Source organism: Anopheles funestus, chromosome X (assembly GCF_943734845.2).
Source record: "Anopheles funestus chromosome X, idAnoFuneDA-416_04, whole genome shotgun sequence".
NCBI classification, from domain to species: Eukaryota; Metazoa; Arthropoda; class Insecta; order Diptera; family Culicidae; genus Anopheles; species Anopheles funestus.
The window spans coordinates 17998111-18025654 of NC_064597.1; the positions used below are offsets into that span (position 1 = coordinate 17998111).

The 27544-nt window shown below is 45.9% G+C and overlaps 2 protein-coding genes across 3 annotated transcripts in view; one reads left to right on the top strand and one right to left on the bottom strand.

Annotated features, from left to right (window-relative positions):
- LOC125775189 (uncharacterized) overlaps window positions 1-27544 on the top strand; it is a 410502-nt gene that overhangs the window by 232558 nt on the left and 150400 nt on the right. The gene's annotated exons all lie outside the window — the stretch shown is intronic.
- LOC125775012 (uncharacterized) lies at window positions 1628-7858 on the bottom strand. Its single transcript, XM_049445395.1, has 2 exons — window positions 2005-7858; window positions 1628-1938 (listed from the first exon to the last, which is right to left on the bottom strand). Exon 1 carries the CDS (start codon window positions 7368-7370, stop codon window positions 5769-5771), a length of 1602 nt encoding a protein of 533 aa, XP_049301352.1. The 5' UTR covers window positions 7371-7858; the 3' UTR covers window positions 1628-1938; window positions 2005-5768.

Genomic DNA, 27544 nt, shown 5'->3' on the forward strand with positions numbered 1-27544 from the left:
CCTTGACCATGTCAAAATGCTTCAATTCCAAAAGTGGACAGTATTTCTTATTATGTCCAGGGTATTCATTGTTTTGAAAACCCTGATGTGTTCGTTTGGGCGCATTCAAAGTAGGGAAGACTACGGTGTGACCAATGTGGCTATACTCGCTAACAATAGTACACTTTGCGCAACTGTCGTAGCCTGTGTGTCCAGCCACACCTAAAAAGATTGTACATAAATTCATAGTTAAGTAAATGTTATTCTTGAACATAATTTCTGTAAGAACAGTTTTCTTTACCTTTAATGAAGGCTCTCGCCGTAGTGTCAGCAACAATGGCACGCAAACTAATATTAATATGCTCTCCTTGGATTGTTATACCATGTGAGATGAGAGTATTTAGTTCATCTACTAATGGCCGGAGGAACTTTTCATTATTATCTGGCTTGTTTAAGCCACAAAAAATAGCAGCAGTCATCACCGGCGCTTGAGGTAATTCTTCGATCGTAAATAAAATCGGCCAAAACTGCTTACTGCTGCTTTTATGCAGAGGCAGTCCATCAATCGAAAGTGAAATTGTTAAATGTTTGCAAGTACACTTTGATGTGCTGCAACAAAAAAATAAAATGAAATATTTATTAATTCATAGAACATTAATTCAATATAATCAACCTACCAAAAATAATTCAACAAACAGCTACTGATCCCACGATACCAATATTGGCCGCCACAGATCTCTGTGATCTCCGAGGAAGTATTACGTTTTGTTCTTAGTAACGTTTTTGCTGTTGCAGGCACTTTCACATTTGCTTTTTTAAACAGTTGAAGAATCATATTTACTGATTGATGCGTAGCGTTGTTCGTTAGAGCCCAATATCGAATTCCATCAACGATCGACATATTTTCGAAAAGATTTACGCTTTCATTTATGAACTCGTTATCACTATCGCTTTTATCCTTCAACTCGTTATCACTATCGCTTTCTGTTGAACTGCCATCTGTGTCCACCGCCAGATAATAAATCGTTTCGTTGAACTGAGTTGGTATTTCTCCAGCATCATAAACTTCTTGTGTACCTGATTGATTATAAATAAGATTAATTTCACTTATATTTTGTTTTCTACATGTAACACTTACCAAAGCGACTCGAACTAGCCACCTGCGAGATTTCATTGAACGAATAAAGCTTTGTATATTTACTGGCTCTACGATATATATTTCCCGTTTTCATTCCTCGTTTAATATTCGACATTTTTTATCAAAATTATTATTACAAGTTATCAATAAAATTCAATATGAAACCTTCCACATCAGTGTTCAACACGTGTTCAAGTAAAATGCAACAAAAACAGCCCATTAGCTCGTTTACGAAGGCCCCGACTTAACACGCTTGCTAAATCACGCACACATTCATAAGAAACGAATAAATTTTTGAAAGTGTGTTAGTTATCGTCCGAAAAATTCTACTTGGGTCGTTCGGTTACCCGGCGGGCAATATTCCATACAAAACTGAGTTACGCGCGAGGCTGAAACAAGGCTGAAACCCTGCGAGCAATATCCCATACAAAACTGAGTTACGCGCGCGGTTGAAACAAGGCTGTAACTCGGTTGAAAGGCAGTCAACGTTTCAGCCTCTTTTGAGTGATTGACAGGCGCTCTCGCCCGCTTGCTTTGCTACCTCTTTTCTATGATTTCTTTCAGAATAGTGATAGTGATGGACACGATATTTGTGTGACAACGATAAAAAATTTTTTTGCTATGTTTATTTTTAACATTAAATACAATTTTATGCCTTTTTCATTCCACTTTGCTTAATATTATAACTTTTTAACTAATTGTACCACTAAACACAGCTGCTTTCCATCTTTGCGCTGTGATTTTCCAACGTAGCTTCGATGCACGAACGACGCCGGCTAGATGTTTTTCTCTTCCTTACTGGTTGAAATGAAGCTGTGCAACTGAAAAAAAAAATCGTAATTAGTAAGATTTTACCCAGCACTGCCAAATTAAACACATTAGCATACCTTTTATCAATATATTCAGCAAATATCCTTTATTTTATCGATGGCTTCTCGGCACGCGTCTGTCGCTGCAAAACGATAACACAAACTGAACGCGATCGACGGCATCACTAACTGTGTGCTTGCGTGTGTGTGCACTTCTCCTGCAGGAAACGGTTCGTTTCAAAGCCAAAGGACTAGAAGAGGGAGCACAAGCATTTTTTTCGTGTAGGAGTAACAGAGGCGGCATGCTAAAACCAACCGAATTTGAGTTACCTTGCCCGCAGGGGACACCCCACGCGACGCGTCGCATGAACCTCATCCACCGTGCTGCTGTTGCTGGCATAATGATGAGAAATTGGATGAAGTTGCTCCCATACAAAAGTTCACGCGACATCGGCAATTTTGCTGCCTGGGTACAACATGAGTAGCCGGAGTTCCAATTTTGGAGCGGCCTCTATTGGTTCGCAAAGACACATTAAATCCGTCTTCATCTAGAAAAATGAAGTTATCTGGATCCTGTTCCATTTGCAACTCCATAAGTAATGATGAATATTGCTGTCGCACTTCTATGTTGGCAGCGTCATTTCGGCGTTGTGGAAGGATTTGCACCCGTTTCAAGGAATAATAGAACGCTTTGATGTATGCATGCAGCGTGGATGGTGCTACACGTATGTCAAACTCATGCAAACATTTTTCGGACAATTTTTTCAATGATATTGAGCAATCATCATCAATCCACGATTTCAAAATGGATATTTGCTCGTTATTAAGCTTCTTCGATTTGATGCCACCGCGTTTGTGCACATCATGCACAATTTCGCCATGCTTCATAAATTTTCGGATTATCTGGGATACATCGGTAACCCGACGTTGATCAAGGTACGCTTGCACAATCCGTTGCTTTTCTTCGTATGAAATCGTTGCTCGTTTATTCATATTCATGGTTTTTTTCTTCTGGTTTTTACAACCCAAAAAAATGAGGTTTTTTCCGGAGGAGTTGCTCTTTGGCAAAATGAATATTTTACTGCAACCAATTCACCAGACAACACCTGCAAAAGCACCTGCAAATACGTTGGTTTTGTGTGAGCTAGAAAAGCAAGTAATACACATTAGCATGTATGAAGGAAGGTGCAAGCAAAATGTAAAGATAATTGCGGTCAGGTTCGGCGTTTGATAGTATTATTTATTTGTAAGTTCCACTATTAGTTCACGCAGGGATAATAAAACAAAAAAGAAAACTTCAAAAAAAGGTCCGCCTTAGATCCGCTGCCTTTTATCTTTTTGCTCTGACTGCCGATCGAATCCGCACCGCTTACACACTCACACACGCCACTAATTCCGCTCAGCAGCAGTGTGGCCAGCTTGAGCGCTGTCGGAGCGGGCGCTTCCGACAACCGTTTCGCCCGGTTGAAGGGTTCGCCTACGTTGCTTTGTTAACATCCCCCAGCCCGTGACCAGAAGGTTGCTGGTCACCATGTCTCACTTCCAACAATGCCAACTTCGCCACCGGTCTTCTTAGGGTCCCCGTGTTGGTGCGTACCCAGGCTTGCCGCACACGTCCGTCTGCTCCAGGTATCACGCGTTCGACCATTCCCCGCTTCCATTGGTTCCTGACACCGGCATCCACTATTAGTACCAAATCTCCTACCACCAGCTCCCTCACCGGCTCAAACCACTTCGTTTGTCGCGCCAAAACTAGAAGGTATTCGGCCTCAGCACCTCTTCGTTCGCCGAGATTCGAACGCCGCGACACTCAATTTTCACTCACGTTCCTTTAGAAGGTGCTCATTCTACCGCTCGTTTTGAATATGAGTGCTTTTTGAAAAAAGTGAATCATATGACGGTTACGTTCGTTCCGGTAGTATTTAAGAAAATCCCTGACGTTTTAAGTTGCGGATTCGGGTAGAATTTGCACATTAAATTACGGTTGTTCGAATAAATAATGCAATATGTTGCACATAGGTCAATGTTTGAAGATTTTTATAATGCTGATAGCATTTTGTGTGAAAAAACCCATTTTTTCCAGAATACAAAATTTTTTTTTATGGGAACTCTACACGAAGCTGAATTATTCATTAACACTTTTCACTCGAGCGGAGCCGGTCCGGCGGCCAGTCGATTCTAAGGGCCAACTCGAATTCCAACGAAATTCGACTGAATGGAAAGCTGCACGTGGTATTTAAAGGGACAAAAAGGGACTGCCAAGTTTGTTCTGACCGTAGCGCGCCTGGAGGAAGGCGAGAAGTTACATATTGTTGTGACATGTGTTCAGACAAGCCTAAGATGCACCATGGCTATCATTTTATAAAATATCACACCAAAAATAAATTACAGAGTGTAATAATTATCAATGTTTGTTGTCTTCGGTATGTAGATGAATAAAATAGTGAATTTGTATTACTTGTATACGCTTACAAGTCCTTGCTACGGGGGGACGGTCCGGATGGGATTTGAACCCGGTCCTGCCGTGTGCTATATTAGGTTTGCTATTTTATACTTACAATCATAGTGTTGATACTGTAAAATTATTTCCTGTTTAGGTAAAGCAGGGGACGATCTTTCGGTTTCCTAATTTTTACATGAGTTCCTTCTACGCACATAATTACGTCCTCAGTCCCGCTTTTCAAAAGGAATTAATCCTTAGCTTCTTGTCCCTCTTGTTCGTTCATAGCTATGTTTATCCAATCCCCAACCAATGAGTGAAGTGGTTGTAATGTACTCCGAAAAACCTTACTAAAAGTTGTTTGCGCCATTGCGATATGAAAATCTTTTCCAACACCATGTTGGTATCTGCCATTCGCTAAAAAAATAATACATGCTGCTAATTTTTCTTCTTTTGTAATTTCATGTGCTCTTTGCGCATCAATCGAAAAATCGTGACCATCAAGCAAATCCATGAAAATAGATTTGGAAATCCGAAAGTTATCAACGAATCTGCAATGTAATATCCAAGTATGTAATAAACGGCAACAAATTAAATCATCGTTTGCGTACGCTGTTTCAGTCAAAGCAAGAGGATTAGAGTTATATCGAAGATTCCTCCTAAGTGTTCATAGTTTCTGATTCGACTCGTTTTCTGCATTAATGGAGTTATACAGGAACTGCATTTCAAACCAAATATTTTCACTATCAGCAATTTACGAAAGGTAAACTAGGCGCTCTTAAAGTTTAAAACACAATGAAAAGCAAAGACACGCTTATTTTTTGACCAGGAAAAAATTTAACTTGAACGACCAAGTATAAACGATAGATAAACATATTTGAAAGCACAGACATGCAAACCTAGAAATATCAATTTCAGCGTCAATTTCCCTCCTCAGCTGTTGGCTGGCGCCCTGGAAGTTAGTCCCGTTATCGCTGAAGAATTCGACTGGTGAGCCCCTTCTCGCCACAAATCGCCTTACTGCCATGATGCACGAATCCGTGGAGAGACTGCTGACGACTTCCAAATGGATGGCTCTAACGGTCAAACATGTAAAAAGCGCTATCCAGCGCTTTTCTCTCGCTCTACCCCTTCGAACAAACAATGGTTCGAAGTAATCCAGACCTACGTATGTAAAGGCCCGTACATGGGAAGTAAGCCTTTGTGCCGGAAGAGGCGCCATCGGGGGGATCTGTGGCAAAGAACGTCGGATCGGGCAGAATACACAGCATCGGGCCACCTTCGCCACCAACCGTCTCATCTTGGGAATTTGATACTGCTGCCTCAGCTCGTTCACTACGGTTTCGTTATTAGCGTGTCGAAATCGTCGAGCCCTCATTCGCAAAATACCGAATTCATCCGCTTAGGGTAGGAGTCCGCATATTGGGCTGTCCTTTGATACCGTGCGACATCTAGCTTCCTCGCCCATATCCTTCAAACCTCGTACTTCTTCCTGAAAGAATTCTCCCTGCGCTCGTCGCCACATAACCCTTTCTGCTCGCTCCATCTCCTCTTGCGTAAGCAAGCCAAAATACTTGGGCTTTCCATCCACACTTCGCTTCAAGTTATCCGCATATCTGATGATCCAAGCCAGTGTTCGAAGCATTCTCTCCAGACGGCTGAAGCGCTCCGCATCGAGGGGTAGAAGATCATGATTCACTTTCTCCAGATGAAGATGAACCCGCCGTATTTCCTCCTCTGGAGTAGTGGAGACCGGTTTTTTCATCGGCCACGATGATTCATCCAGTAGCAAAAACGTTGGACCCTGGAACCAGATGCTGTCCCAGCCGAGTTTAGTCTGCCCCTTCCATTTCGTCGTCTCGTCCGCTGGATTCTCGTGAGTAGGCACCCATCGCCATTCGGTGAGATCCGACTTCTCGTGAATCTCCGCCACTCGATTGGCGACGAACGGTCTGTAGTTCCTCGGATACGCGTGTATCCATGCCACCATACTGTCCGTCCAAAGAACCCTTCTCTTGGTGCGAAATGGGTGATGACTTTCCATTGTTCTCAGCATTCGCAAACCCAATAGGCAGGCCTGCAGCTCCATCTTCGGGATAGTCAGCGGTTTCAGAGGAGCTACTTTGGACTTGCCGCATACCAATGTACAATGCGGCTCCCCGTCGGCGTCGATGACCCTCAGATACACCACACACCCATAAGCCAGCTGACTAGCGTCCACAAAGAGGTGCATCTCCGCCTGGTCGTACATCTCTTCCAGCGCTCCCGGGAAATAGCATCTCGGAATCCTGATTTGCGCTACTATTGGAAACAAGTCCACCCATCGGCGCCAATCACGAATCTGTCTCTGGTCGATAGTTTCGTCCCATGCAGTGCCTGCACGCCAAAGATCCAGAATCAATATCCTACCGCGGATAGTATAATGTGCCAGCAGCCCTAAGGGATCGAAGAGCGACATTACGCATTTCAGCACCTCTCTTTTAGTGGGCGTGTGTTCTGCGTCGAAGATCTTTGCCATTTCCTTGCACGTCTGGGTGTAGAATGTCAGTTCATCTGATTTCGGGTTCCACCGTAACCCCAACACGCGCTCTCCTTCGTCCGTGGCCGACGTCAAGCTCTTAGCATTCAAGAAGGTGTTGTCAAGACCAAGTTGCTCCAGCACATTTCCATCATTTGATAACCAGTTACGCAGTACGAACCCTCCATTTTGGAAAATTCTGTGGACATCTTTAGCAACTCGGGCCGCCTCTTCCACTGTACCAAAGCTGTCGAGATAGTCGTCCACGTATGTGCTGGAGACAATCCCACTCTCAGCCCTAGGATACATTTCAGCGTGCTCTTTTGCGTTACGGTTCTTGACGTATTGTGCGGTGGCCGGAGAGCATGCTGACCCAAACGTAACGACGTCTACCAGATAGACCTCCACGTCATCAGTGGGATTTTCTCGCCACAGGAAACGTTGTGCATGCGTGTCCTCCTTCCGCATGCGGATTTGCAGGATCATCTCCTTTACATCAGCACACACACCGCTATGCCGTACGCTCTGAAACGAAACAACACTCCTGGCAAAGACGCCAGTTCGTCCGGTCCATTTAGTAGCATGTCGTTAAGAGAAGTTCCTTGCACCTTCGCAGCCGCGTCCCAGATAATGCGCACCTTCCCGGGCTTTTTCGGATTAGTTACCACTCCCAGTGGCAAGTACCAGATACGTTTCGGATCCGCCCCGGAAAGCTCAGCTCCAACTCGTAGAACTTGCGTAAAGCTTCCTGAATGCAGGGATTTGCGTCCCCTACATTGCACTCGCAAATGTGCAGTACCTTCCCAGAATGTGCGCCACTGGCTTTCCCGTACACACTCCATCCAAGCCTACACTTTACCGCTACAGGATCCCCCGCGGACCCCTCTCTTGTCTTTAACGGAACGGCCAGCCGGATATTGTCCAGTCCGATCAATATTCTGGGTCGAGCATCCTGATACTCCTGGATAGGCAGCTGTTTAAGATGATCCCACGTCCCGTCACCCATCTTGAGCGTCTGCTGCGGAAGGCTAAGCCTGCTCACGGTTCGTACAGCTTTCACAGGGAATCTCTTGCTCGCTGTAACAGGTCCAATTTCGAAATCGATCTTCATCGAGGAGGGTTCCATCCGGGTGGTATCGCCAGTCCACTTGATACACAGAGGCTCCCTCTCTCCCTTTACACCCAACTGCACGGCCAGATCCTCGTCCACCAACGTCATTGAAGACCCCTCGTCCAGGAATGCGAATGTGTTTAGCGCTGCACTTGCCCCGTAAACAGTTACCGGGACTATTCTAAACAGCGCTGCCGCCGGACTCATCTGATGAAGGTTATGAACCGCTTGGCTGCCCTCCGACCCTTGTCGTTTCAGTTGGTTCCGCCGAACAACTGAAGATGACCCGGCCGTTTCATTTGGCTCATGAAGCAACACATGATGCCGGTATGTACAGCCGTTGATGCCACATCGATGACGATTTTTACACGATCACCAGTTGTGCTTCTCCAAGCGCCCGAAACACACCGAGAGCTCTCGTGCCCTGTGCCATCGTTCTTTCAGTGGAAGCTCCTGAAATTTGAAACACTTTTCCAGCGCATGGCCCCTAACGTTGCACAACAGACAACCATTTGCCGCCGTTGGTGTAGTTGTGCTCACAGGAGGTTCCGCATGCGCGTGGACGTATCCCTTCGTAGGTCTTCCTTGGCCGGTACCACCCAGTGATACAGAATCAAGCACCGTCAGCCTTGCAGCGTCTTCCGCCAACTCTTCCATATAGTCGCCAAAGGTAGCCAGGTCCACCGATGCCATATCCCGTATATGTCGTGACCAGAGCATTTACTGGTCCAACGGAAGCTTATTTACGACCTCCTCCAGCAGAAGTGGGTTGGTGATGTGCGCCCGTTCACCCGCCGCCACCATGTGATCCACCATGCACTGCACCGCCTCGCCATACTCGATGATGCTCTCCAGCTCATCCATTCTCGGCACCGGAATCCTACGCACCTTCTCGATCAGGGATTTCAGTAGATGCACTGGTCGCCCAAAACGTTTCCGAAGCTTTTCGATCACCTGTGGCACTGCTTCCGGTAACACCAACCGACTTCGCACGGTTTCCAGAGCTGGACCCTTCAAGCACTTCTGTAGGCGCAGCATGTTCTCCCAGTTACTGTAACCGCATCGTCTGGTAGTGTTTTCGTAGTTCGATATAAACATCGGCCATTCACCAGGGTCACCGGAGAAAATAGTGAGCTCCTTAGATATGGTTTTCCGCGCAGCTTCCTGTCGATTAGTCAAATCGGGTTCTTCTTCTTCGCCGTATTTCACCGCTCTCTTTCCCGGCTGAAAAGAGTTAACTTGAGGTGAATTTGAAGATAAATCGTCCCGACCCAACCCAAGAAGAGCTTCCTCTTCCTGCACGAATCTTAGCTGCATTTCCAGTTCCAGGCGTCTCCTTTCCACCTCCTGACGTCGTTTCGGTACTGCGAGCTGACGTGCCACGTCATCACCAGCAGTGTCCTGATTGAGGTTAGGCGATGGTTCTCCCACGTGTTCCTTCGTCACCGATGGTGTTCCCTTGTTCGCCCCAGCAATCGATCGCACGCTCTTCGTGGCGGTATTCCTGCCTGCCACGCCTTCCCCCGTAGTAGCCAGTTTGAGGTTAGGATCCACTAGTTTCGAAGGATGGGGCTCCTCGGTGGCTTTTGGTAAGGACAAATGATCCTTGCGCGTCCTGGTAACACACTTTTTACACAGCCAAGGATAGTCCTGCATGGATTCGATTGGCTTGGTTACACCGGCGCATGAAAAGTGCCACCAATCGTCGCACTCGTCACACTGCACATAAGTATCGTCTTCTTTTTTATCGCCACATGCTTTGCAACCACGTGCGGCTTTCGGTCCCATTGTTCTACCTTTAAAGCACAAAAATACACGTCGGACACGCACTGAAGGACTTTTTTTGAAGGCAAACGATTGTAAAGATAATTGCGGTCAGGTTCGGCGTTTGAAAGTATTATTTATTTGTAAGTTCCACTATTAGTTCACGCAGGAATAATAAAACAAAAAAGAAAAGAAACTTCAAAAAAAGGTCCGCCTTAGATTCGCTGCCTTTTATCTTCTTGCTCTGACTGCCGATCGAATCCGCGCCACTCACACACCCACACACGCTACTAATTCCGCTCAGCAGCAGTGTGGCCAGCTTAAGCGCTGTCGGAGCGGGCGCTTCCGACAACCGTTTCGCCCGGTTGCAGGGTTCGCCTACGTTGCTTTGTTAACACAAAACGTAGATCGAAGGAATTACCTGTACAGTTATAAAAACTCTGACCACCAACTAATATGTATCGTATTCAAATGATTTAGACTCATAAAATGCGTGAATTGCAACACAACCACTAGTAGCTTGGTATTTGATTTGTTTACAAAATTGACAGGCTGACCCAGTGAAAATGCTGTAAGTATCAGCGCAGCTGCCAGAACGCAGCAAATGAACGATTCAACAACATTGTCGAACTTGTCAACGCCATCTTCCGTACAATTCAATAACTTTCTGAAAGAGTCAATTGTATGCTCGAACGATTCAATAGCTGACTGAACATGTCAATATAATCGACGAAAACCCTGTGTCACATAAATCATCATCCCTCATCCCAAAAACCTAATTGTTACGTTGGCTTATAACTTACATAAATATTAGCAGTATAAATATTAAAAATAAATAAAACTTTAAACATGAAATTTAAATTTATTACTAATGCTAACAACTTATATTTTAACTAAAATCTACAAATATTTATTATTATACAATATCAAATATATATGACTACTTAAAAATACACTTATCTTCTAGAATGGCACGACGTCCTTTTGCTATCACTAATCTTAAGCCTATCCTTAGCATGATAAAGTTTTTTTTAGGAAATTACTTACATAACTATTGCTTAGAACTATAACACTATTGCTACCTAAATCTACAAATAACCCTACAACTAACTTAAACTTGCCTAATCCTATTTTTGTTTGGCCCGCTATTTTGCTTATGCCAGTCCAATTCATGGTGGCAAAGAAGCGTTTGGTGAACATCAGATCAATTAAATCGTGAAAACGGTTGTCCACGTCTACACGAGTGATCTGTGTTTTCAACCAACGGACCAGTTTTGCTTTATACTCCGAATCGTTCTGAAGTAGTGCATCGGAGCAAATTCAAAATCTTGACGGACCTGAAGTCCGTCTCTCGGCCGAATCGCGTCCATTAAGCCCTGCACTAATGTTGGCAACCGGGCATATGACCGAGTCAACACTTCCACTGCTCGTGTCACATCAGCTGCAGCTGCGTCGCCTCCGATTGGAGCAACACTGCAGCTCTCCGTGTTTGTTCCAACACTGCGCGTGTCGATGCTGCTCTGCGCTGCAGTTCGTTTTCTGGAGTCTGAGAGATGCAAGGTATATATGTAAAAAAATGTTTAAGTTGAGCAAAACAATTCAAACAAAACTTACTACTAGTGGAAGGCACATCAGAGCAACCACTGATGTTGGATACTGTAAGATGAAATAAAAAGATAAATTAGTTATAGTAAAAACGAAAACCTTAATGCAGTTCTACACAAGTTAATGGTAATTGTTACTTACTTTCTCGCAAAGCCAACTGCTGCGCGATGCTTGACACTGCATGGTTGGGAGAAGCGATTCATGGTACTGGGATGAGCGATGCATTTCCATCATCGTTTTCCTTGCCGGTGTCTTGAGTGAACCACGTTAGTGAAATACACCACGATCGACCACGAAATTTATATAGCGTGTTATACGCCGTCACCTCCGAGCAATCCTGTTGGCTCGCTATTCAGCACGTGGTACAAATGCACGGGCAACAAATGATCTAATCTCACTTCTACTTACCAGTTTCAGCACACGGAAAAAGATTCTCACGCAACAAATCAGCCATTTTTTTTATCACACACCAATAACAATTTCTTATCCTCGAAAGTTTGTTTGTTTTGACGAGCTATCGTCGAAATCATTAACGAATTCATTCAATCACAACGAGGATAGTGAACTCTTGTTTGTTTACTAGCGATGTACATTCAAACATAAACAAAAACATCAAACTTTATCCTCGAAATAATTTCGTAAAACTTTTCGAGGATAATTCGTTAACGGAATACCCTCGTAAATATTTACGAAAACTTGCGTAACGGGTAGCTTGGGACAGTTCAGAATATGAATAACAACCCAGTCATGCAAATGCAAGTTCATGCGGTCGAGTTTCTTTTGTTTTCATGGTCCTTAACGGGTCTGTTCGGAATCCGCCGCTTAGTCAACGGTGCTTAGTCGCACGCACACACTCAAACCGGGTTGGTATATAAAGCCCCGCGTAGCCACGCCCGTTTCAGTCGCCCGAGAGCGTTCGTAGCGTGTGGATCATGCCGGTTGTCAGTAAAAATAAAATGGATTAAAAATGATGAACGAGCGCGTTCATCAGTGAGGAAATATTTTATGGAGGAGGAAACCATTCTAAAAATAGAAATCAAACACGCGTTCATCGGAGACAAAATATATATTTTGTGGAGGGGGGAATCATTCCAAAAATAAAAATTATTTCCTCGCGCTCTCTCATGAAAACCACGGTAAGCGCAATGTGAGAAAAGACCGAGCGCGCGAGCGTATATCTTTTTCCGCACTATTTTCTTGATACTGATATGCTGTAACGAAAGAGAACATTGGATTAGAAATTGGTGTAGAAAAAAGCCATACTCACATTTGCGCCGTCTGGTCCGTGTTGATGTGGTACGTTGTGTACCGTATATAAATGAAGCTGAATAGGAATGGATTTCAATGCTCGTGTGATGCAAAAAAATATTTCTAACAAGACTTTGGATATTTTTATGGTAAAAAATCGCATGACAGATTATATATGTACACACTGCCGTTTGTTGATTTGTTTGTTTCTAAGGGTAAAAATATACATAGTGGAAATATTTTCTTTTTTGGTGTGATGGTTTTTCCACCAATCTTGATACCACGGTAAAGGTAGTGAGTCCACTTTATTTTTAAACAGTTCATCAAACACAAATGCTGCATACCACTTCTACAGGTGCTTAACTCTTTTTCTTCCCCTTTGTAGCATTGGCATGAAACCTGACAGGTAACTAAGACAGGTAGATTATAAAAATGTTTGTTGTTGCTTGGAGGCGTGTAACGCCTGCGTGTTGATGCTATGTCTGTTATGCTTAGATACGGGTAACGGCCTCGCGCTTATGGCATGCCTGGTATGGTTGGAATGAAATGAATAAAGATAGCTTTAAGATAAACCGTTCGTTACCTTTGCACGCTGATCTGTGCCGAGTGTTATTCTAGTGCTTGGAGGTATGATTCGAATATCTTCACTGTCGTAGGTACGTACCTTTTCTGTTGAAATTGAGAGTTTTTCAAAGGTTTGCTTAGACTTCCAGCAACGCATTTATTAATGCCACCAACTTCGATTTAATAATTAGCCATGTTTGTGTATGAAACGCATTTTTGATCATCTTTTGCCTAAACCAAAATCTTTTAGTACTTATAAAAAATACACATGTGTTTAAAATTTATATAATATTTATTTAACTCTAAATTACATGGGTTGTAATGTATGTAGTAATGGAAGTACAACGAGTCCTTGTGATTTATCTACAGGGTGGCATCGTAGAAGTGATACACTTTGTAAATTTAATTAAAATTGAAACCCGATATCATTTTTCTTCGAAATCGATTGAAATAACATCTATTAGTATTAAACTTGCATTTTACTTAATTTATTTCAAATCTTTCGCCTTTGCACTTGATAACGGCCCGTAGGCGCTGTTTGAAGTCGTTGCAAGCCGCACGCACAACTTCATCCGGCATTTCGTCCCATATCTTCAACAACCGCCTCTTGAATCCGTCCAAATTCAGATGTTTGACTTCACCCAACTTTCCTAGCATGTATCCCCATGTGCTGAAGTCCAACGGGTTCAAATCCGGAGACGCAGCTGGCCATTCCGATGCACTGATGAAACATGGCAAATGCTCCTTGCACCACTCCTGAACGATCGAAGCCTTATGGGCTGGAGCTGAATCCTGTTGGAAGCAAAAACTGTCGTTGCCAAAAAGCTTCTTAGCGTATGGTTTTAAGTGGCCTTGCAGAACGTGTTCTAAATAGTATTCCTTGTTGATCTTCACGCCTTTATCGATGAATAAAAGCGGTAACTTCCCTTTTGTCGAGATAGCTCCCCAAACCATCACCGATGACGCATTTTGATACCGTTCGACTGCTCTTTTATCTGCTGGTATATCCCGAAGAGATGCTCCATAAACACGATCGTTCTGCTTATTCAAGGGTGCCTCCAATGTGAACAGTTTTTCGTCCGAAAAGATGATGTTATGGCCAGCGTGCGTCTTCAGCAGCAAGCGAGATCTGGCAACCCTGTCGGCAATATTTTTGCTGGTTAAACCGTGAATTTTCTGTTTTTTATACGGTTTGTTGCCTAGATCCTTTTTCAGAATGCTTTGCATGGCAAAGTGGCTCATATTCATTTCACGCGCCATTTTTCTTCCCGAGCGAGCTGGATTCCGTCGTATTCGTTCCTTTACCGCTTTGATCACCGCTGGAGTTCGGACTGTCCGTTTTTTGCCCGGTTTCTTCTTTGGAACAATCGTGCCTGTCTCCTCGTACCGCTTGATGGTCCGGTAGACGAATAATCTGCTTAACTTGAGATGAGACAGTTTCTGCCTAATCTGAATGTTTGTCAAACCTTGCAAATGTAAAATTTTTACTTGTTCGCGACTTGAATCCATTGTAGTTTACTAAAAAATTGAATCAAACACGAAGTAAACGGTTTGCACATTAACAGTAAACAAGTTTATCTGTCAAAATATACCCATGTGTTTGACATACAGTGATAGTAAACACAATACAGGGGCTCTCAAATAAGTGTATCAGTTCTACGATGTCACCCTGTACACTAATTCCTATTAATTTACAACGTATGTCCGAGACAGCAACTAGTCTTAAAGAAGACGACAGGTAACTCATGCTGGCCTGGAAGATCATTAACTTTGTCGAAGAACAGGAATAGTCATATAATTCGTACTGACGAACGAAGTTATAACCATGCACGCTTATTTCTCCAGTTTCTGATTGAGCTGCTGTACAGTACTTCATAATGGTGTTGTCTTTCAATAAGGACCATTCGTTCCTGGGACCTTTCCTTAAGCTGAATTCTGGATTTATGGCTAACGAAATGTTTCGGCCTTTTGTAGTTTTGGATGGGTAGTTACTGGTTTCGTCGTTTTCTCTGGCTACATTTGTGTGATGTAGTTCACACACTCTGTTGACTATTTGTTCCATTAATTTGCTGCCACCTCTCATCAAGCGCTTCAAGCTTTGTAGTTCGTTTTCGAAGCCGTATGTGGAGATGTCTTCTAATGGTCCGAATCTGGCGACTTCGTCGTGAACATGCTGAAGATTATGAACGTTGCTTGAACCACTGCTAGGTCCATAAATGGTTCCAAAATCCTTGACGAACAGGTCCAGCATTTCTTTTGCAAGTTCCCATTCGTTTTCATACACAGTCGATGACAGGAATGTCGTGGCACAAAACAGTAGCAAAAAATGATTGTATGCTGCTTCCGGAAGTATTTCCTTTAGAACGACTACGCTGGCGTAATGTAAGAAGGTTCTAATCTCCGTTCCTTTTCAGAATTTGATGTATTGTAGGCTTCGCAGGCTTCGATGAATTTCTGAAGGGAGCTGGATTTGTAATAAACATTCCGAAATGATATCACATTGTCTTGAAATCGATTTTGTGTGATGTGGTCCTTAAGTAAATTTGCCTTTAATCCATCCATTTAACAGTTTCCTCATCACCCCAAGATCAATCAGTTGAAGTCTGTCGGCAATAATGATGTCTGCGATGATGTCGAAGTACAAAATATCGGTTAGAGGTGTTGGTTTTTTGCAATTTTATTTATTTATTTTATTTATAATTAATTATTACGGCTTCGACCGTATTGTCAGCCTCTGAAGCTGAAGAAGTACATTTTTCACAAGGCATTTCCTCCTTGTATTTTACCATATCCCGGGCATACTCGGTTGTGATAGTGCGATTTGTGGATATTGCTGTTGTTGATGGTATTGTTGTTGTGGGTTGATTTGTTCGAAGTCCTATTGCTTTTTGTGCGTATTGTTGTTGAATCCATGTGGGTAATTGTCATACTGGTTCTATTGTTTCATGGTGGTGCTGGTGAAAATGGTGAGTGCACCAATAGCGGTCTTGTCACTCGTTGCGGGGGGCTACACATGACTGTAACAAACAAACAACAATTAGAAATTTGTGGACAGCACAAAACACTCGGTCTGCCTCCCTTTTGCGGCTCTGGTGTTATCCTCGAAGACGACTGTTTCCTTAACGACTTGGCTAAGGCACTACAAAAAAAACATGTAAGGACGAATACAACACAACGGATAACAATAGGAGTATGAGAAAGGGGAAGGAGGGAAAATAGGGATAGGATTCAAAGGAGAAGACCGTTGTCCCTGGCGAAGCGGAAGACAAGCCTCATGTATTCCAGGTCCCTACAAGGCAGAACATCTCGTATCGGTGCATCCGGCTGTCTGCCGATGGCCTCAACTGCGCTTATCAAGCTGGGTCTCGCAGCTTCGAATTCCACGCAGGACCACAGAAGGTGATCCACATCGTGGAATCCAATGCCGCAGCCACAGACTTTCGTCTGAGCCAGATTAATACGCTGTAGATGTGCATCCAGAGCGAAATGATTCGACATGAGTCGAGACATCATCCGAATGAACGCACGATCTACAGAGAGCCCACCGAACCAAGGCCGCAGGGACACTTGCGGAGAGACCGAGAAAAGGAACCGCCCGAGTTCATCCGCTTCCCACATGCTCTGCCAGCGAGACAGGAAAAGTTGCTGTGGGAAACGAAGGAACTCTTGGGATGAGATGGGTCGGTCGAGGAACTTCGAGGAACACTGGCCACGCAATCGATTTGTATTAAGAGAAATGCAAATAGAATTATTAGACATATTAAACTGATACAGCTGTATATCTTTCACAACACAAAGAAAGCTGTAACGTGTTCAACAATATGTTATAAAACATAAACAGAGCTACATTAACACAACATAGCTGTGTGTATATATCCCAATTCACAATCAATTCCAATGTTGTTTTAATTGTATTGTTCAATCTGTTATGACTATTATTCCACAACCATGTGAAGCTGTGGTATGTTCGTCAGAACGTCTTGTCACACATAGTTTGCGCATTATTTCATCGGTTGATCATTTGACGATGGGTCTGAACGACAAGCCATGCATACATTCCTTAAGATAAAATGAATCGTTTGAATCATTGGGATCGCCATGCATATGCTTCAATTCATATGATACAACGTATACACATGATACAAATGTTGGGATAATTCTGCAGTGTGAGCATATGACGAACTAGTACTTTGGTGGTTGTTTAATTCACGGTCCTATAATCAAATCGGATTCCAACGCCCAAAACGTCTATTAGCTCATAACAAAATCGTGGTAGAAAACAGTAACATAAAGAGGCTTCGATCATGTTTGCTGTTGTTTTATTTTTGTGTGATGCCTTTGTGCATTCGCCTCTCTTAATATGTAATAAAAATTATGTTAATAATAATTAATAAAAATAGGAAAGCAAATGTACAGCGATTCATCAGCGATTCTGTATACGATCCCGCGAACAACTCGGATAGCTTCGATTTGTTGTTGTAAACCAATGCATTTGTTGGTGTTGTTGGTGTTTGGAGCAGTCTGACAACCGCACGGATTGTACACTTTTGTATCGACGGTAGAACGAGCGTGAGTACGAGCAAGAGGGCATAACCCAAGAGAAGCGAACAGCATGAGAAAACTCATCAGACTCGACTCGAGCTTTCTGACCGTCTTTCGCTCAGTGTCAGTGCGAGCAGGCACGGAATATTTTTTAGAGGGAGACGTTCTGTCATTTGCTCTTGACAAGTCGAAACTTTTTGCTTGGGATGGGGACGTCGCCCAGTTTAGCGAATGTCGGCCTTCGCTTGAGGCAGTACGCTATGTGTACATGCCGAATGAAAGTAGCAAACATAAACTTCAGTCTTCTGTACTTACCGAATTGTCTAAGCGGCCAAGGGAAACTTTCAGCAAGACCGGCCTCATACAAAGTAGGCCCAAAATTCTCCAATCCTCTTCGATAATTTGATCTAATTCTCTTTCAAGCTGACCATGTCGCTCAGAAAATGGATGATCGTTCGGATTGAAAGCAATATTTATGCTTTCAATGGTCTCAAATGAAAATATATCTGGTCTGATCCTCAACAAAACAAAATATGAAGGCCGATGCTGTCAAAATAATTTTGTACACACAAACACAAAGGCAATCGAAGAGTTGTTCGTGTACATACAGCATGTGGAATAAGATAGCGACATACTTGACGATTGAAAAATCCGAGAAGGCTATACTTTAGCACCGTGCACGTCACCAAGTATAGGTCAAACAGGGTAGGAAATGGGTGAGACGCAGAGTATTTACTCAGGGGAGGAGTTGAATTGCATGGTTGGGTTGCTACCTGGGGTTTTGATCGCGGCGGTCTAATTCTTCCTTTCGTTTTTTGCTGTCAAATCGTTCTAGACGTCCCTAAGGCAAACAAGTGCTTGAAATCGCATGGAATCCCCTCATTTTCGGTGACCGAACTTCGGCCCATATAAAATTGAGGGGATTTTCATAACGGCTGAGGGCAAAATAAGGGGATTCAGGTACAGGCTTGTGCGGTTGTGTGGATGAGCTTTGACAGTCCGGCGGTATGCATGTTTGGTGAAATACGGTAGGTAGGTATGCATGTAATGGTAATATATGGTTTCTTTCGCCAGGCCTTTCAAAACAATTGTCAAAATAGAAAATTCAAAGAAATTTGAAAATTTTATTATTCAATCAATGTGTTCAAGAGCGAAAGTGTCTGCAAGACTGTTGGATTAAAAATATATATCTGAAAGCAACATCAAATTAAAGGTAAGATTAAATTATTTTCAGTAAGACTGCTTGATGCTAAAATACATATTACATTACACTAACTAATTTTAGATGAATAACCGGCAAAATAACGACACCAACAATAATTTGCTTCCACCATTCGAAACAAATAAACAATATCGCTCCTTGCGCAAAATTGTTACGCTGCTGAAGATGTAGAACGACGCCCTCAACGATAAGGTGGGCAATCTGTCTGCAATGGCCAAACAATTGAACGTTCAAATCGCCAACCTCAGCCAGCCACCGAATAACACCAACATCACAGGATACCGCACAGCCACAGGATACCGCAAATTTCAGTCAGCCACCGGATACCGTAAACATCAGCCAGCCACCGGACACCGCAAACCTCAGCCAGCCACATAATATCAACCTCATCCCACCGAATCAACTAGGACCAACCATCCGCACTGTACATACTTTCGAAGAACTGAATTCCCTGGAAAATAAATTAGAAAACCGATCAGTACGGGATGAGTTTGTGCAGTGGATGAAAACTAGAATTACAACTGGCGACAACAAACACGTCGCGTGTGATGGTCTTAAGTTAATTATAGAAGCTACAATGCTAGTTAAGTTTTCATGGACAGGAAGGGGCAAAATGGGGTTAAAATAGCGCTATGTAAATATATTAATATACTGCTAGTGATTAATGAATTAGGTGGGAACTGCTGTGATGTCTGCATTCAATCTTTTAAATCTACATCTAGCAGCCGACACGAACGGACGTGTTCTCTCTAGTGCGTAAAATAACAACTAACTAAAGTAGTGAAAACAGTGTGTACGGGTCATTCTGCTCCAGAATGACAAGACGTGGACGAAAGAAAACGAGGGAAGATGAAGTTAGCCCCTCTGTGGTGAGCACGGGAGCTCCACCGCCAAAAATCATGCTAACTACTGAAGCAGAGAGTGAGAAATTCATCGAGGTTTGCTCTCGCAGAAGCCGTCATTCGAAACAAACAACTAGCCCGAGCATGCAGACGGATGCTGTACCTGCACGCGCGACAAACCACTACCAAGAGGATATTCTCTCGCAAGAAGGAACGATCGATAAAGAAGATTGCTCTCATGGCAGCGGCCGTGCCAAAACGACCAACCAAGCAGGACCCCCTCTACTTGCTTCCTCCGCCGCGTCCAATCGTACGATCAGACCGGCACGCATACCACCAATCGTGGTCAACGCTCCGTACCATCAGCTACGAGCTGATCTAGCCGGCATACCTGGTATCGTGTACCTATTTGCTGGAGCCTATGTCAAAGTTCTTACCAGCCTGGTTGAAACTCGTGATCGAGTTCTCACACTCCTTAAGGCTTCATGTATGGAATTCTTTACCCACGAAGTACGTTCGGAGAAACCACTTAAAGTGGTGATTCGCGGCCTACCCGATCTTCCCGAGGAGGAAATTATCGCCGCTCTACGCGAGCAATCTCTAGAACCCTTGGCAGTTCATAAAATCCACAAACAACATGAGGAGAGACAACACCGACAGGCATGCCTTTACTTAGCACATTTTACAAAGGGCATTATCACCCTAGCTGCCCTAAAATGCATTCGTACCATCGATTGCATACGAGTCTCTTGGGAAGCACACCGCGGCGGAAAAGGCCGAACTGTACAATGCCATCGTTGCCAAGCATTTGGTCATGGAACAAGAAATTGTTCTATGAAACAGCGATGCGAAAACTGCTCCAAAGAACATGCTACCGAAGCATGCTCGATATTATCCCCAGAGGCTCCAAAATGTGCAAACTGCCAATGTAGCCATCGTAGCAACGATCCGGATTGTCCCAGTCGTCACCAATACCACCAGATGCGCCAAAAGGTTTCGTTCAGCAACCAAAGGCAACTTAAGCCCTCTCGCGCAAATCGTGCAGCGATGCCACCACCGCCTGCACCAACAAATTCGTCCTTCCCTCCGCTCAGGCGTTCGGTTCCACCTACACATGCTACTGTTGCTAACGCTGGTCCTGTCACAACGTTTGTATCTGTTGTAAATGATACTCTTCCTGCTGTAGCATTAGCCTCTGCTCATTGTGCGGTTGCTGAATCCATCACTCGCACGCATACCATGCGTGCTAATACCATGCTTCTAATATTGGCGCATCATTATTTCCGTGATAGATTAGTCCATAGTCCAATGTACCTTTTACGTAACGTAGAATACGACGCAGATGTACCCAATGTTCATCTGTGGGACATGCCTGAAACTGACGAAAATAGTTTGCAGCAACAGCTAAATCCGGTCTGGATGTTAACGCTACATTCATTACGCAACCTACGAGTTCGCGATATGGATGAGTAGTCCTGTTACATTCATTTCCTTTTTGTAATTTGAGTCTACACTCAATTGGTGTGGCGATAGGTCGGCAATCTTCCATTCCAAAACGACAAAGTAAGCTTTCCAAATATCTACGTTGAGAGATTCGCATAATCATCTTGCCAGGACTTCTTTCTATTTTCATGCGGAGAAAATTTCTTACTTCACCTACATCTGTCATTTCAAATTCTTTTGCCAGACAGGCCTTTACTGTCTCTACCGTCTTCTCAGATGAGCTAACTAACAAGATATCATCTTTTTTTTTTTTTTTTTTTTTTTTTTTTTTTTTTTTTTTTTTTTTTTTTTTGTTAACGGGGAGGGAACCTTCAAAAGGTACCCATCTCGAAGGGCGGCTTGCGGCTACAAATCAATCCCTCCGAGATGGGTTATGTGGGATTCATCGTGACGCTGGGCCCGAGAAGCGGACCCGGCAGCCGATGGGACCCTAACTAAACCACTCCTCGACCTGATCCGAACCCTGCCGATGCGCTTGATGTGCGTAGTACTCCATGCAGGAACGTTTGTGCGATGCACCCATCCTGTTGACGCGCTGCTGCTTTCCAATGCTGCCACTGCGTCATCTGTCCTAGTTGTCTCAGCTGCTGCTGCTGCTTCGTGCCTTCCTTCCGCTGCTGCTGCTTGATTCCGCCCGTCCGTAGCCGCTACTTCCGGTGGTGTCTAGCTCCTGCTGCTGCTCTGGTTACTCGTTGCTGCTGCTGCTGCTTCCGTTGTCGTCATCCTTTGGTGCGGTCCGGTTTGTTCCGTGTTCCGCCGTCGTTGTTGTCGTCTCCGTCTGGCCGTAGGTGGACTTTCCTCATTCCATCTCACTTGGAGGTTTCTGAAGATGGTCCTTGCGGCGGTCCGGACTGCTTCCCATGTGTTGCTGTTGGCACACATTTCCGCTGCAAGATTTTCTATCGTCAAGCGGGTGTGGCTCTGCTGCTGCATCTCGTGTTGGGTTCGAGCAAACCGTGGACAGTGGAACATTACGTGGTCGACATCTTCCACTTGGTGTTCACACACCGGGCAGTTTGGCGAGCCGTCGAGGATGCCTTTTTCGACGAAGTAGCTCCGGAGAAACCCATGCCCAGTAAAGAGTTGAGAGAGATAAAAATCAATTTCTCCGTGCTTGCGATTTGCCCAGGATATAATGTCCGAGATAATTCTCCTCGTCTTCATCCCCGGCGATCTCGGCTGCCCCGCTCCGGCTGTCCATTGTTGTTGCCAGCGTCCCATGGTCTCTTCCCTTTGCCGCTTTCGTATGTCTGGTCCTGGACTTCCCCTCGCTACCTTTTCGTCGTGGCAGCAGATGTCCTCCTCTAGGAGAAGGATTAACGGGATAGTGCTGGCGACCACGCAAGCGGCATCGTAGGAGACCGTTTGGAAGGCACTGGCCACTCGAAGAACTCCTGTGCGGTGCGTCCTCTGAACCGTGGTCCGGTGAACGTCCTTCTGAAGAAGCGTCCGTCCCCACGATGGTGCCGCGTAACGGACAATGCTATTCCCAACGTTAACCAAGGGTCTCCTTCTGCTGCTTTTTGGGCCACACTTATTCGGCATCAGAGCGGTCAAGACATTCGTGATACGTGATGCCTTGCTGCAAACCTTTTCCAAATGCCGACCGTGGTGCTGTTTGCGGCAGAGCTCGACCCCCAGGTACTTGAGAGATTCCGTGGATACGATCGTGTGTCCCCCCGCACGTAGTTGGCCTACCTGCGGGTTGTGATGAGTGCAGAAGATCATGTAGCCGGTCTTTTGGTGGGCCAGCTTCAATCCCACTCCATCCATCCAACGCTCGATCATCTCCAGATTCCTCGTAGCAAGGTTGCTGATTTCCTGCGGGTTCCTCCCTATAAGGGTGAACGCCACATCATCAGCAAACCCTATAATGTCCGCACGCTTTCCGAACAGCTCCAAACGAAGAAGGTCATCGTACATAACATTCCACAGTGTTGGTCCTAGAACCGAACCCTGCGGGACACCTGCCGATACTGGTAACGAGACCATTCCTTCATCCGTTTCGTAGTGGAGCGTGCGATTCGTGAAGTAGTTCCGCAGCAACGCCTGGAGGTACGGTGGCGTGTTCCTTCGCTGCAGAGCTGCTCCGATCGCTGTCCAGTTGGCCGTGTTGAAGGCGTTCTTCACGTCGATTGTCACCATCGCACACAGTCGATCGCCCCTGCGCTTCTTGTCGAGCGCAACCCTTCCGTTGGCAATCACCCTGTTGATGGCATCCATGGTTGAGCGTCCTTTCCTGAATCCGTATTGGGCATCAGCGAGACCGCCCGTTGCATCCAGATGCTCCGTGAGTCTGCGCTGTATGAGTCGCTCCAATACTTTTCCCAGAACACTCAGCAGGCAGATTGGCCGGTACGACGATGATTCTCCGGGTGGTTTCCCGGCCTTCGAGAACAGCACTAGCCGTTGCCTCTTCCATTCGACGGGGAAGTGGCCGGAATCGATGTAATGCTGGAACGTTCTCATGAAGACGCGTGGAAACGCCGTCATCGCCGCAATCAAGGCCACGTTCGGAATGTTGTCGTCTCCTGGGGCACGCTGGGGATTGAGCGATTTTGCAATGCTCACCAGCTCACCCTCGGTAACGGCATCCCGTGCCGTGTCCTCGTCCGTCAATCCTGTTGCCGTGGGCCATTCCATGGGCGGTTGCACCGGAAAAAGTTCGCCGACGATGTGCTGCAGCTTGGCTGGATCCCGTTCCATCGGTACTCGGGCTCCTTGCCACATCTGCCTCCGGATTTTGTAGCCTGGCCCGAATCCGTGGGGCCCCAGCTGTTCCGGAAGTTGATCGCCCTGCTCCTTCTTGCTCCGCTTGACCGCTTGCTCCAGTGCTGCTCTCGCTGCTGTGTACGCCGGACGGCGATCCTGTCGCTGCTCTTCCGTTCGGGCTCGCCTGAGTCTTCTCCGCATCCCGATGTAAGTGCGACGTAACTGGGAAATCTCGTTATTCCACCAGTACACCGATCGTCGTCCTTCCCGTGCTGCTGGCAATCTCGGCATCGTCGCGTCGCAGGCAGTTGACATTACCTGCGTCAACTCGTCCGCCAAGAGGGTGCGATTGTAGATGTCCAGTGACCCCAGAATTTCAACGAACAAGTCCTTGTTGAAATACCGGGTTGCCCATCTGCTCTCCGAAGCCTGCTGTACACTGTGTCCCAGGTTACGCTGCGTCGTCGTCCTCCCGACCGCAAACTTGATGGTATTGTGGTCACTTGGATTTTCGTCGCAGACTCGCCAGTTATTTTCCCCCAGAAGAGACGAGCTGCAGAAGGAAACGTCGATAATGGAACTACGGCCACTGTTGTTGCTCCAGGTTGGCCGGTTGCCGCGGTTCAACAAGACTAGCTCAAGTGATGCCATAGCATCCATCACCACTGCTCCTCTATGAACTCGTTCTCCATCGTTGTGTCTGCGTTCCATCCCCCACGCTCCTGACCAGGCGTTGACGTCCCCGCCGATCACGGTGTCCCGATTCCGCGGAATCACCGACGCAATTTCGGTCCATTTGCGTCGATAATCCTCCACTGACAAATCGGACCCCACAGGAGGTAGATACACGGAGCAGAAAACGATACCACGCATTTCGACCACGACGAAGTAATCCCGCCGATTCTCGATTATGCGTTGGATAGGGTATCTTCCTGTCGATACTGCTGCAACTCTGCCCGTCGGATCCGCGACCCAGTTACCGTTGTTCTCCGGAATCCGGTATGGATCGGCGATCAACACTATGTCGCAGCCTTCGTTCCGAGCAGTCTGCATCAGCATGTCCTGGGCCAGCTGGCTGTGATTAAGGTTCTGTTGAAGGACATTAATCATGACGAGGCCGGTTTTTTACCCCTTCTCCTACTTGGCGGCAGTTGCGCTGTCCGAACGAGTGCCCGATTGCTTCCGGGCCCTTGCAGACGAGGCACTTCCGTTCCTTGGTGCACTGTCCTGGGTGCTTAGTCTCCGCACATCGATGACACTTGCTTGACCGATCCTTCCCACGGCAGTGAGTGGCAATGTGGCCAAACTCGTAGCACCGATAGCATTGGCGCTTCACCTCAACCTTCTTGAACCGGCAGCACTGGCTGAATCCGACAACATGCTGTTTTAGTAGCACGTCGTCCGTTACTGCCACCTCTGGGCATCCGAAAAATGCGACCAGCGTTCAGTAATTGGATTTAACGGTACTGATCTGGTCCGCGTAGATCGTGACTCCCAGGGCTGTGCTTAGGTCCGTTGCGATTTCCTCATTGGTGCAGCTTGATGGAATGTTCGTGCAGGTGAGGCGAGTTGTGGGGGTCCGTGGTCGGGCTTTCGCTTTGCCCTCCAGTGCTTCGGACACTTTCCGCCACATCTCAAGCGTCTCGTCGTGGCTCTTGCAGGACAATTCCAGAAGAATATTCCCCTGGAAATTCATCCTTACACGCTCCACTTTCTGCCGATCATCCCCCAGCTTTTCCTTGAGGATGCGCATCATCTCGTCCTGTGTTGTGTTGTTCGTTGTTTCCAACTCCAACGCATCTGGGACGCGATGCGCGCGCTGCTTCGGTTGTTTTGGTTGTTGCTGATGCTCCGGCTGCTGCCGCTGGTGCTGCTGGTTCGCGTCAAGCGCCGCTGCTTCCTGCTTCCGCTGTTTCCTCCGTGCCCGTCGCTTGGCCTGTTTGCTCAGAACTTTTGTCCATTCGGGCGCCGGTTCTTGAGACTTGTCCTGGTCCTGTCTGTTGTCCGTAGTCTTGTTCTTGGTTTGTCTGCGCTTGCGTTTCTTTGTCTTTTTGGCTGTTTGTGTGTCTGTGTGTTTGTCTGTTATGCTGCTTGCCTCATCGTTTGAAAGGGTCAAGGGTGTGTCCGTGGTCATGGGGATGTCTGTTTCAGAGTTTTGTGTGGTTTCGGTCTTTTTGTTTGTTTGTGTTTTGGTGTTTGTGTCTTTTGGTGTTTTTGTCATTTTGTTTGTGTGGGTCGAAGGGTTGTTTGTTTGGGTGTCTTGTGTGTTTGTTGGTTTGTCCGTTTGTGTGGTGTCTTCGTTGTTTGGGTTGTCTGATGTTTGGTTTATCTGTGTTTGTGCCTGTGTTTGTTCCTGTGTCCACTGTTTTACAGCGTTCAACTTAAGCAGAAGCTTATTGTTGGCCTCCAAGATCAATTCCGTCATGTGCGTCAGCTCTTCCACCTCCTCTTTGGTCGGACCGGGAGACAGCTGTTTTCCGGGAGACTGAGGTGCAGGCTGGGCCTCCACTAGTGAAGACCTGGCCACTTCACCTACATTACCCGTGGACTGCCGCTCAACCGGTGTCGCAATGAGTTCCAGTAGTTCGTCCACTGCACGTGGCGGTGATTCGGGAACGTCCGTCATTGTTGTTTTGTCGTTATATCCCGTCTTGTTTTTGTCGGCTGTGTCGGCAAGCAAATTCAGGGAAGTCCTGAATTTGAGTGCCCAGTCTTTTGGCATAGTGAGGAGTCCTTTTGTCTTCTGTCCGTCCCGTATGTCACGGATTAAGCCAGTCAGTATCGCCATTGCCCGCTCTAAATCATTCGCGGGACTGATGCCAACGGGGTACCGTGCAAGGAAGTCCTCCAAGCTGCGCCCAGCCGTAGATGCAACCAGTGGTCCTGCACTCCCCTCGATGACCGGCTGCAGCGTCGACCGCTTTGCCAGGCCCAGTCCAACCTTCGAAGTGCTTTTCAAAGGTGCGGAGGCTTCCGCAAATGGAAGGGTTGGCATGGTCGGCGAGGAGCCTAGTGTCATCCGGCGAGTGAGTAGGGCCTCTTGTCTGGTTGACATCAACGGGGTCGCCGTGCTTAGGGAGGCCCGTCCTCTGGAGGTCACCCGGGCCGGTCCCGACAGTCGCTTGGGCGATGCGGTCAGTTGCGACCTGGAGGTACTGCGCGTCATTGGGGCCATGGTGGAAGCAGATGGAGTTTAACCTGGAAATATAAGAGCAGAGGGAAAGTGTAGTATTGCCTTTTTTGGAGGATAGGGATAAAAATGAAAAACTTTGCCCTGGAAGAGAAAAGAAGAAGGAGAGTGTAGTATTGTTTAATTGGGTAGGAGGGGTTCTGTCTGAAATTATAAGAACAGAGGGAAAGTGTAGTATTGCTTTTTTGGGGGAGGAGGGTTGAATTAAGAGGTTTTTCCTGAAATAAAAGAGAAGAAGGAGAGTGCAGTATTGTTTATGAAAGGGGGGGGGGGGGGGGTGGTAGGTTAAGCAATTTTCTGGAAATATAAGAAGAGAGGGAGAGTGTAGTATTGTTTGATAGAGGGGAGGAATTTAAG

Excerpts from the sequence above, each read along its gene's own strand:
- LOC125775012 (XM_049445395.1), bottom strand. The coding sequence starts at position 7,370 with ATGATCCTGCAAATCCGCATGCGGAAGGAGGACACGCATGCACAACGT.